This window comes from Liolophura sinensis, chromosome 3 (assembly GCF_032854445.1).
Source record: "Liolophura sinensis isolate JHLJ2023 chromosome 3, CUHK_Ljap_v2, whole genome shotgun sequence".
Lineage (NCBI taxonomy): Eukaryota > Metazoa > Mollusca > Polyplacophora > Chitonida > Chitonidae > Liolophura > Liolophura sinensis.
This window is the reverse complement of record NC_088297.1, coordinates 10,980,134-10,992,516: the sequence shown is the minus strand read 5'-3', so window position 1 is coordinate 10,992,516 and position 12,383 is coordinate 10,980,134. Positions and strand designations below refer to the sequence as shown.

Here is a 12,383-nt window from a genome sequence, read left to right as displayed (position 1 = left end):
TGAAACAGCACCTTGATGGACAGGTAAAAGTATGAGTTTGATTTATTTGACAGGTGTTTTGCACCATACTCATGAATATTTCACTTTCATATATACGATGACTGCCAGCATTATGGTGGGAGGAAACCGGGCAGAGCCCAGGGGGACAGAAAGATTGAAGAAATAGGTATATGTATGTATGTTTTATGTTTTTCACTATTCAAAATAATCTGTTTTAACCCATACTAGACGGTTGCCATACGGTGTGTGTGAACAGAAGGCAGCATAGCACATCACCCTGCACAACCCCATAACAGCACTGCAAACACGTGCACCAGGATTTGAGTGAAGAATCCCAGCCCTGGCATCTTAATGGGTGTTTGTTGTTTGCAGACGAGCGCTTGCAGACGGAAGACGCAAGGGCTGGCCGCACGCCAGTCAACAAGCTGAGAACTCTATGTAAACAAAGGACTAAAGACTTTCGTTGGGTGGAAGCCTGACGATCCTTCGGAGGCTGATCCGTGCAACTTAGGACGGACGTCGGAAATTCAAAACAAGATTAACTGTAACAATTCAACAACTGACAGGCCTGGCAAACAAAATGACAAACGGCTAATCTTCACGGCAACAGCATGTGTAGGCGAGGAACTGTAGAAGCCCCAGTAATACCTTGACAGGAGGTAAAAAATAAAACCTGTATGGGAGAACATGAAAAAAAAAAAGCCGACAGCCCCATACATATATTAGTGGGTAAATATAAAGGGAGTGAATACGCTGAGAAGGTTTCAGACCTGTTAGAATCAGCCGAGAGTGATCGAGTCTTTAACATGGCATGGTTATGGGGTAAAGCTAGCCGTGTTTCCCCGATCTGAACAAGAGATTCGTCATGCCACATACAATGACCAGGGTAAGATTTCATGGGCTTGCGTTGCGTTTTACCTGACGGACATTTACCAGTAACAAAACAAGAAAGAAGTATCTGCTTGAAAACAATCCTGGCTGACCTCATACTGTGGTAATATCAGGAGCTCAGAGAACCAAAAAACTGGGATGCCTGTTTGGTGACGATCAACAACAAGCATTTCATGTGTAGGGATTTCTAGGCATCCCAAGTGCAGTAATTTTTTGAAAACAAAAAACATCGTTTGCTTTAGATACATATTTTAGAGACAGAATCAACCAAGGAATGAGATAAAATGATGATCTGTGCAAGGGACAGGCTGGGATGATGAACCACTCCATATGCCAATCACTGTGCTCTACATATGCTATCTGTAACTGCTAACAGGTAAGTGCTTACAAATTTTATTTCTGCGTACAAAAATACAGGTACATAGGTAGGCACATATCCTATACTTTGTATTGTAATTTTAAGTTTATTAAGACAATGCCGATTTCAGTCAAATGCCACCTTGCAATGCATGAAGCCAGCTGTGACAAAAATTATCTACTCCATTAAAATTTTATTCATGGATTGTTTAATTACCGCTAAACGCATGTATCAAAAATGCACTGTACGTTGGTGTGGCATTGAAATATGCTCAATACTCAAGTAAGAAATGTCCACAAATTTCATTTCATTAGCTACATTTTTTCAACTTGCCATCATGTGCACCTTGTCTTGGATTTAACTGTAATGTAACCTCTAGTTCGAAAATGTCCAGATTGATTGAGAGCATTTTAAAACAGAATACACTTCTTTGCATCAGGTTTGCTTCATCAAGCTTCCAGTATGTCCAGATTGATTGACAGCTTTTTAAAATACAATACACTTCTTTGCATCAGGTTTGTTTGATCAAGCTTCAATTATCAGGTTTCATACTTTTTTCTCCTCTCCAGGCAAAAACTATTCCACCGACCCACCACCCGACTGCTTAAGCCACAAAATTGCATGCATAATGAAGTCTATGTCCAATCAGCATTCAGCGTTGATTGCCATGTGCTTGTTCTGGGCTGCTGGTGCAGTGCTCTCAAACGAAAGCTCTGACGAAAATGTCCATCACCACACCATCCAGGTCACTGTTAATACCACTCACTTTAATGGACACACCCCTCAAAGGTATTCATCACCATCCCAACCCGCCAGTCAAGATAAAGACAACATCATACCTGTGGCAAACTACAAAATGTGTGGCCCTAACAACTCTGCTCCGATGAACCTTACTGTCGCAGTTAACTCCCCTGCCTCGGCTGGTAAGTATTTGGATTTCTATTCATGCAGTCACCGTCGAAGCGATCTGTTAGAAACTGTTTTACTGTGACAAAAATCTCTTGGAGATCTGATGATTGTAAGTTTTTTGTGTTGGAGACTGCTTTATTCTAAGCCCTTTTGGAGACCCTGTCAGAAATGCAGGTTTAGTGTAATAACCCAGCATGTCAAGGGCAACTGCTCCATGAAAATAATAGGGTTCTCAGCAATACACTTGTAAAGTGTGAAGTCAAGAGTGAAGTTAATTGGCTGAACGATAGCGGAGAACTTAGAAAGCTGGACATACAGACGGAGACTCTTTCCTCTATAGACAGATAATACTTGGCTTGAATGCTCTATCTAAGAAATTTGATACCAGAGTACTCATCACATGTCAGATGGGAAACATATTATGCTTAACAGATGAAAAAATTTTATGTTTGTGTTCACTGCAAGTCAGATGCAAAACTTCTACATCTACTTTTCCATAAAATATCACACGCAAAATTTGTGCTCATCAAATAATTTGGGATAAAAATTAGGACACTTTTGTTTTTTAATGTAACAAGCAGCTTTATAATGAACTCTGTCTATCAGTTGACTAGGCAAAATTTTTGACGTCTTAATGCAATGAGGGCTAGGAGTGCAAGATGCCTGATATCACAGCTCTGGTGAATTTGTTTTTCTTGTTTATCAAAGTGTAACATCACAAGGAAAAGATTTTGCTTTCAAATTTATCACAGTGGGGCCACAAGGACCAGCAGGCTCTGCAGGAGCAGCTGGAGACCGGGGTCCACCTGGAGAACCAGGGCCTCCTGGGCCCCAAGGTCCACCTGGAGAGAGGGGTCCTCCTGGACCCCAAGGGAGGCCAGGGAAGCAAGGCAACAGGGGACCGAAAGGAGACCGTGGCAAGAAAGGTGAAAAGGGAGAAAAGGGTGACTCCTCTTCTCCTAGATTACAGGCTGCAGTGTCAGCGATCAGGACAAAACATTTCGGTCCAGCGAAAGACGTCATTCTGGCCTTTGACACAGAAGTTACTGACATCGCTGACAACTACGACAACAACACAGGTGTGTTCATCTGTACAATACGTGGCACCTACATCGTGTCTGTGTATCTAATGTCCCAGCCCGGCTGCAAAATAAACGCCAGAGTCATGGTCAATGACCGACCAATCGCAGCACTTTGGGCCGATGACAACAACAATGCTGGCTTTTACCCGTCCAGTAGCATACAGACGATAACAAAGCTGGAGTTTGGGGACCAGGTGTACGTCAAACTGGTGGATTCTGGGTATGGAGACAGCTGGGTTCACGCTAATTATAACATTTTTACGATCTTTCTGTTGTATGAGGACCTGGTGATTTAGGAATCATGTATGTTATCAAACAAACGGTTCATGTTTCCAGCCTGTGAAAGGAACTACTTTTCAAGGACCCAATATCCTACATTTTCCAGCACTTTCAAGGACCCAATATCCTACATTTTCCTGCACTTTCAAGGACCCAATATCCTACATTTTCCAGCACTTTCAAGGACCCAATATCCTACATTTTCCAGCACTTTCAAGGAACCCATGATCTACATTTTCCAGCACTTTCAAGGACCCAATATCCTACATTTTCCAGTACTTTCAAGGACCATTTAGTTAAACCTTCATAAGGAGATCAATGGCGACTATTTCAGAAGCTTATCTGGCAAATTTATTTAAACATCACGTCCTTTCAAGACCAAAATAAACTCTTTTTCAAGGATCAGTAAAGACCAGGCTTACAGGTACGGAAACAGTTGCAAATAATTACTTGCAAATAATGACTTTCTTACAAATAATTTTTCTTCCAAAATTTTTCTCCTGTATGACATGGGTATCTTAGAACCTGTATATGTATTTAAGCAGGTTTTTAGTCAAACCTCTACATATCTGAGGATAAGAAGGAAAAAAAAAATAATCAGCCAACAAATCACCATCTACCAAACTGCAAAGTAATGAGCTGGCCACACATCAAAAAGGTCAATTATACAAAGCTAATCACATGGACATTTCATTATCTTCCTCTTGCACAAGGTCATGTGATGATCAAACAAAAAGTTAGTCAGTATTACATTTTATACCTATACATGTAAGATAAATGTACCATGTGCTGGCTCACAAATTTGTCTTACAACTGTTCTTGAGATATCTTGTTAAGTAGAGTTACTAGTATAATTAATCGTATGTACTGTTATAGTTATGTTTTCATGAAAAGTTATGTGCTAAGATATTCATTTCTTTGGATCTATCTGTCTGTCTGTCTGTCTGTCTGTCATGCTTTCATTTCTGGTAAAAAACATGATCTTCCATATATTATCGTATGTTAAAACAATTTTTTGTGCACGTTCATTCTATAGACCCTCCGATCAATGTTAAAAAAAAAAACGGCCAGTCTTGCATATTTAATCATGACTGCTCCAGCTACTGTTTTCCGATTCAGATAAAATTTGATGACCGTTCAGAGTCAGCTTGCAGTCCTTTCACAAGTTTCAAAACCAACTTGATCCAATATGTATTTATATATTTATTTATTTATTTATTTGATTGATACTTTACACCATACTCAAGAATATTTCACTCATGGGACGGTGGCCAGCATTATGGTGGGAGGGAAACCAGGCAGAGCCCAAAGGAAACCTACGACCATCCGCAGGTTACTGGCAGACCTTCCCATTTACGGGCGGAGAGGAAGCCAGCACGAGCTGGACTTTCCAATATGTAAGTTTAACATATTTACAACTAGAATAGGTTATAATTTCTCAAGATTAGCTTACCCTAAATGACCTAAAATTTCGTCCATGATTAAGTTGCCCATTTTTCCAGATTCTAGGAGATCTATTGATTTTAGACAGGTGTTCAGAGATTTGCTTGGAAGGTAGGATTGTAACCTACAGGGAAATGGTAAATTTTAGCACCAAAGGTAATATCTCATGACATTTATTTGCCTTCAAAAATGCTAATTTGTGGTCGAACTGTTAGGTCATTTAGGGTAACTGTTTACCACAGCTTCCCAGTCAGTCAGCTGACCACGAATGTCACTATGTTTGTGGAAATGTGCATAAGGCTCCACTTTGTTACCATGTCAGGGAGTTCTAACACTACAACTTTTAACAGTTTTTTGTTATGATTTTACACATAACTGCATATGATAATTGGCAATACTGAGTGCAGTAACCACAGTCTTTACACACTTTTTAATACTACACACGAAATTACAAATACAGCAATATTAAAAGTGTAAAGCTAAGTTATATGTACAAGCAAGATACATCCTGTCCATTTACATGTTGTTGTTGTTGTTTTTTAGGGTTAGTTGTTATTACATGTAAATGAAACTTCATAATCATTATCTGAGAAGCACTGGTAGTGTACCCTAAGTGACGTACAATTTCATCCATGACTAAGATGCGCATTTTTCCAAATTCGAGCAGTTCTAGTGGTTTTTTGACAGATATTCAGAGGTTTGAAGGGTAGGTAGGACAATATCCCACTCGAAAAATGTAAATTTTAGCACCAGAAATATTACCTAATATAATGCACTTTTTGGCTCAAAATTTACAGTCATTTAGGGTGGGCTATATATAGCAGTGTTCGCTTTCCTATAGCATCTGTGTATATATATATATTTTATCTAGCTATTCGATCTTACTGTCAAAAACAGCGCAAAAAAAAAGTCAAGCTATGATGTCTCACATACACATATTTGAGCTCTTACAAGTTTATAATAAAGATGCTCCGTGTCCAAACTCACGGGACAGAGTTGCGTGAGCTCCTTGTACCGATAATCACAAGCCGTTTATTCATACACAAGAGCTTGATCATTACTGCCACGTATCTTATTCAGTTTATTTTATGATGTTACATACAGGTTAATTCTTCTTCTGGTTTCAAATTTAAATATTTACCATGGAACTTTTACCATATTTCACATCTGTGGTATTTGTGAGAATGTAAAGGGCTCAAGTAGGAGTGCAATGTGAGAAGTTGGAGTTATATTGTGAGAATGTAAAGGGCTCAAGTAGGAGTGCATTGTGAGAAGCAGGAGTTACATTGTGAGAACGTAAAGGGCTCAAGTAGGAGTGCACTGTGAGAAGTAGGAGTTACATTGGGAAATGTAAATGGCTCAAGTAGGAGTGCATTGTGAGAAGTAGGAGTTACATTGGGAAATGTAAATGGCTCAAGTAGGAGTGCATTGTGAGAAGTAGGAGTTACATTGGGAAATGTAAAGGGCTACAGCAGGAGTGGTCCTGCACTACTCTATAATAGGGGAGATTTGAGTTGGAACTGGCTAAAGGTAAACAAAAGTCCTGCTTCCTTGTGATTTTCCTGAAGGAAAGAGGTGTAATGCATTTGTATCTTAAGAAAACGGTGAGACAGGTGATCAATAAATTCATGTCAACAAAAGTTGTGTAAGATTTATGTCACGTTAAAATTTTTTGTTTCCTCCCACCATAAGCCACACTAGTTTGATCTCAATACTCCCCTCCTGAACCACCCTCTGAAACCAATATTATCAAACTAGCAAAAATGTGTGCTCACCAGAATGGGGCAGAGTGGGGTGAGCTGGTCATACAGGTGGCGTGCCTCCGTGATGTTACATGCCTGGAAGGTGACCTGAAGACAGGAACAGCCCATCCCAAACCCCATGGCATCTAGGTAGATATGGTCCGGTTTGGCTGCCCTCTGACCCTCACCGTCATCCCCCAGGGGCTGGTAATCTTCCACAAACGGAGATTTTGTGTGCTTGTCTTTAAAAACTGAAATGTAACACACATAAAGAAAAGGTTGTAAACATTTGACAAAGCAAGCAGGTAGCAAGCCACTAGCCAGCCCGTGGTTTATCTGTGGTTCACATATTCAATAGTTAGAAGACATTGATTTGTTTTTTATTTCTTTGATTGGTGTTTTACACCGTACTCAAGAATATTTCACTTATATGATGGCGGCTAGCATTATGGAGGGAACAAACTGGACAGATCCTGGGGGAATCCCATGCCCATCCGCAAAATGCTGGAGACCTTCCAACGTTCGGCCGGAGAGGAAGCCAGTATGAGCTGGGCTTGAACTCACAGCAACCACATTGGCGAGAGGCTCCTGGGTCATTGCACCTTGGTGGCTTGCCAACCACCGCCACCATGGAAGCTCCCGTGAGACACTGAAAGAATGTTTTAGCTTGCTGCTCAATGTATAGCACAGAACACAGCAAACACATGCAAAGACTAAATATAAACAAATGGCATCATTTATTTACCGGAATGTTTGATGTCATTGTCGAAAATGTTTCACGTCGCACCGTGGTGGTCAATTTTATGAGTGGAGGGAACGGGCCTCTGACAAGATAGTTAGGAACTTTTGTGCACAACAACTGACCAATTGCTGGTGAATAGATAACCACGCCTCACCGCAAACCAAGGGGCGCAACTCTTGTCATACCCGACAACAGATGTATACAACATGGCGACCTTGTACAGGGTTCTTACATACATGTAGGAAAGGTGGAACTGGAGTCAGCTGGCGATCGGGCAAATGTCCTGCCCGTGTTCTGGATTTGTAATCCTTTCTGGAACTAAGCTACTGGTGAGCTATTGGTGAACTATTAGCACACCACTCATAAATGTTCATCTTGATTATACTGTATCTTTTTACTTCTCAAATGATTACTTTTATGAAAGTAAAATGAAAATTTGAAAGCATTTCACGGGTTTCTTAACAGCGGAGATTCAATTTCAAGCTCTATAATCGCTAAAGGCAGAAAAAGTCCAAATGTATCATGTGACCTGTCAACTATTGTGATCATGTTCACTACAACCTGGGGCAGGGCCTCCGTGGCTCAGTCGGTTAGCGCGCTAGCGCAGCATAATGACCCAGGAGCCTCTCACCAATGCGGTCACTGTGTTCAAGTCCATCTTATGCTGGCTTCCTCTCCGGCCGTAAGTGGGAAGATTTTCCAGCAACCTGCAGATGGTCGTGGGTTTTCCCCGGGATGTGCCCGGTTTCCACCCACCATGATGCTGGCCACCGTCGTATAAGTGAAATATTCTTGAGTATGGTGTAAAACACCCATCAAATAAATAAATAAATAAATACTACAACATGGGCATCTTAAAAAACAGGTTTGCAAAAAGTCATCTAAAGCAGAAAAATGAAAGAGAGAACTGAGTTGCTAACTGTCTGTGGACTTCAGAAGTTCCTAAAGCAAAGAGGTATCATGTGCACTTCTGGATAAAGATAAGAAAGATGATTTATGGGAACAAAGGCTGCCTGAAATGTTATATGATACATGTCACATGATGCATGTCACATGATGCATGTCACATGATCTATGTCACATGATACATGTCACATGATGCATGTTACATGATGCATGTCACATGATGCAATAAGACAGTTTCTACTTTGACGACAAAACAGTTTGAACTCGAAACTCCCCTGCAGAAACTTCACAGAAATATATCGCTGAGGATACAACAATTTCAAGACCAAAATATGAGAAAAGGCAGACAGAAGGGCATAGATGGTCCTCGTTATAGAATTCCTTGAAAATGAATGAACTTGTACAATTTATGTTCATGAAACTTTTAGTTTTACTACAATCTTAAAGAGAGATGAAATGATTCTTACCTGGAATGTTTATGGCGACTTTTTCCCCTCTCCTCTGACGGATGTTGCGGGTCAATGTCCTGAAGAACAAAATACAAGATGGAAACAAAATAAATAAATGAAAAACCCACCTGTGTGAGAATCAACCAACATAAAAAGACTATATATGTATGTAATAATATACATATATATATATATGTATATATATGGCATTCTTCTAATAAACATGGATTTGAAAACAAAGAAAAAAGATCTGGTCACATTGTCAGTATGTTTTGCAATTCACCTGAAGTTTGGAAAAAAAGAAATAGAGGCATTAAAACATACATCTGATGCACACATCTAAAAGTTTTCTGATAAGAATTCAACCGAACAACATGAAAAAAATCTTAGGTGGCATTTTAAGGTGAATAAATCAGTCAGAATCAAGCAAAATGAGTCACTTTCAAAAATGCTGAACTTGAGGTGAAATACAGTACCAAAAAGTTAAGTTTCTGATAGGAAATTACTGTATTTTACCTGAAAGTTGGTATGTAAAAAAATACACTTTCACAAGTATGTGAAGGCTTTAACATGATAACTTACATGCCTACACTTAGGTTTTTCCCATGAAAAATTTATTAAACTAAACATGAGGTAGATGAATCAATAAGAGTCTAGCAAAAAGTATCACTTCAAAGACAGGTAAACCTCAGGTGAAACACAGTAATTCTAGTACAGCAGGTGCTACTTTCAGTCCTATCTTTTGTCTGCATTTCCAATGGTTGATTTTCAATACAGTTCTATAAATAATATGATATAATATATCTCTGCATGTCATTGAATTACCTGTGTAGTGGAATACCTGTACATAGTATTTGTTCATGAGAATGTACAGGTGCTGAACGAATGTAAACTGTGGTGTCAGAGTAGATCAGAAGAATTCAGTGTCAGTATTTGGAGCTTAAATGTAAAGGCCTACACACTTACTACGATAAAAAGGCATTCACCAGCATTACACGTTATGTAAGAAAAGACCCCGTCATTGTACAGTCTCTGATGTATCAATTCCAAGAAAATGAGGAGTCAAGGTGATGTCAAGATTATTTTCCTCTCTTCAAGAAATCTGACACAAGTCATGTCAAGACAGCGAGTGTAAATGAAATAGCAGGGAATTCAGTATCAGTGCAGTGTGTGGACATTTGCTGTAGTAAAGGTTGAATATTCATCAAGGTATAAAGGCATTCCAAAGCATTGCATCTGACTAAAGAAACACCCAGCAAAATATATATATTCTTAAGAGACAAATAAATTTTATAAAGTATTACTTTTGGGGTTGCAACATACATTATTCCAACTGTACCTTCTAACATAGCCCTTAACATGTTTCTGAGATCAACACAATTCTCAGAATCTGACAAAATAAGAAACACAGACATGGAGACACACAGGTCAGGTAAGTGAAATACCGGAAGTTTTATCGCTTGGGCGTGCAGTTGTTTTCACTCTAAACTTCAATGTCATAACAGCTTAGCAGAATGCAGGCAGTCTGAATCAATGCTGCCATTGAACGACATCACATTTGCCCCAAAGTCTGCCCAAAAAAGTGGCAACTAAATTTTTTAAAATATTCCTTTTGGTGCTCAAATTTACACTGTCCCAGTATACCATTCTACTTTTCAAACCCACCTCAAAACACATTTTTAAGGTCAACAGAACAATCACAATCCAGCAATACAAGTAACAGAGACAAGAAGGCACATACACGTGGGCGTAGGTCAGGTAAGTGAAATGCCTGCAGTTTCATCACGTGGGTGTGCATATCTTAATGACTGAAAAACTGCAATGTCATAACAGCAGAATGCAGTCAGTTTGAATCAATACTGCCATTGAATGACATCACATTTGCCCCAAAGTCTGCCCAAAAAATGGCAAATAAATTATTAAAAATATTCCTTTTGGTGCTCAAATTTACACTGTCCCAGTATACCATTCTACTTTTCAAACCCACCTCAAAACATGTTTTTTAAAGTCAATAGAACTCTCACAATCCAGCAATACAAGTAACAGAGACAAGAAGGCACATACACGTGGGCGTAGGTCAGGTAAGTGAAATGCCTGCAGTTTCATCACGTGGGTGTGCAGATCTTACTGACTGAAAACTGCAATGTCATAACAGCTCAGCAGAATACAGTCAGTGTGAATCAATACTGCCACTGAATGACAAAAAATTTCCCCTAATACCTGCCCCAAAATCTGGCAAATTAAATTATTAAAAATATTCCTTTTGGTGCTCAAATTTACACTGTCCCAGTATACCATTCTACTTTTGAAACCCACCTCAAAACACGTTTTTTAAAGTCAACAGAACTGTCACAATCCAGCAATACAAGTAACAGAGATATGGAGGCAAATACACGTGGGCGTAGGTCAGGTAAGTGGAATGCCAACAGTTTTGTTGTGCAGGCATGCAGTTATTTTTCACTCTAAACTGCAATGTCATAACAGCTTAGCAGAACACAGCATAAGTGTTTGGACATCTGACATAATGACCTGAACATTTACCAAGAATGTACAGGTTCAGAGGCATTTCAGACTAAAGACTAAATTAAAGCAGACCCAACTGCTGTCAATCAATACCACTTATGCATGATACAACATTTGCCATTAAAATTTCCCCCAAAAAGTGCATTTTCAGAGGTAACTGAATTTCACAACTGATCACAACCACTCTCAGAAACTGTCTAAATGTGCCGTTCAGTTACAGACACAAATTTTAAATTAAATTCAATCGTGAAATGAAGGTTGTTATATTGCAGGGGCAGGCAGATGTTAATCAGTGTAAACTGTGTCATTAAAAAAAAAGTCCTATTAACTCAGTATATGTATAAGTCAACTGTCATGTATTTTAAAAAAAGACCTAGTAACTGTGAATCACTGGTGCTTCTGACATACTATGTCAAATAGGTGCCCCCAAAATTGCACTTGGAATAAATTTCACAAAATATTACTTTTGGGACTGAAACTACTGTAATTTCTCAACTATTTCGCATGTTTGAAAGATGTTTATTCAAGTCTATTCTGTGGCATTATTCTCTGTAGACTGATAACATTAAACTTTTCACGAAGTGCTAACACTGATCCACCCAACCAATGTAGTTTTGATTTGTGTATTTATTTGATTGGTGTTTTAAAATGTTTATTTTCAGCCTATTGTGTCTTAATTTTAAGTTTTCTTCTCCTTTAAGCATCTAGAGCAGCAGAGTCCAGTGGGGAATCCATGACCCTCTGCAGATTGTGGGCAGACCTTTCCACTCACGACCACAGAAGAAGCCACAATGAGTCCTTATGCCATGCTGGCAAGCTAACCACTCAGCCAGAGATATACAGTACATACAGTCACAAATATTTACAAACCTGAATCTGGGGTGGCCGGGATATATCACATTATCTGGGAAAAAAAGAGAGTGGGAGGCACCCTCTTGTGGTGTTGGCTTGTAACTAGGAGATGTGAACTCTGGACAGCCTATCCTGTAGACAAAACCAAGAAAGAGTAAATAACAAATGTCACACAAAAGCACATTTTTAAAGAAAATTACAAGTGCT

General features: G+C 39.3%; 2 protein-coding genes across 2 annotated transcripts in view; one reads left to right on the top strand and one right to left on the bottom strand.

Annotated features, from left to right (window-relative positions):
• LOC135463718 (glutamate--cysteine ligase catalytic subunit-like) overlaps window positions 1–12,383 on the bottom strand; it is a 41,917-nt gene that overhangs the window by 23,839 nt on the left and 5,695 nt on the right. Inside the window, exons 6-8 of the mRNA XM_064741127.1 lie at window positions 12,195–12,308; window positions 8,820–8,878; window positions 6,738–6,955 (exon numbers count right to left, since the gene is read on the bottom strand). Coding sequence (XP_064597197.1) covers window positions 6,738–6,955; window positions 8,820–8,878; window positions 12,195–12,308 — 391 coding nt within the window. The remainder of the gene's footprint in view (window positions 1–6,737; window positions 6,956–8,819; window positions 8,879–12,194; window positions 12,309–12,383) is intronic.
• LOC135463719 (complement C1q-like protein 3) lies at window positions 2,073–3,573 on the top strand (the record flags this gene model as incomplete). Its single annotated transcript, XM_064741128.1, has 2 exons — window positions 2,073–2,172; window positions 2,911–3,573. Coding segments are annotated over 2 exons (726 nt in total), but the record flags the coding sequence as incomplete, so codon positions are not given.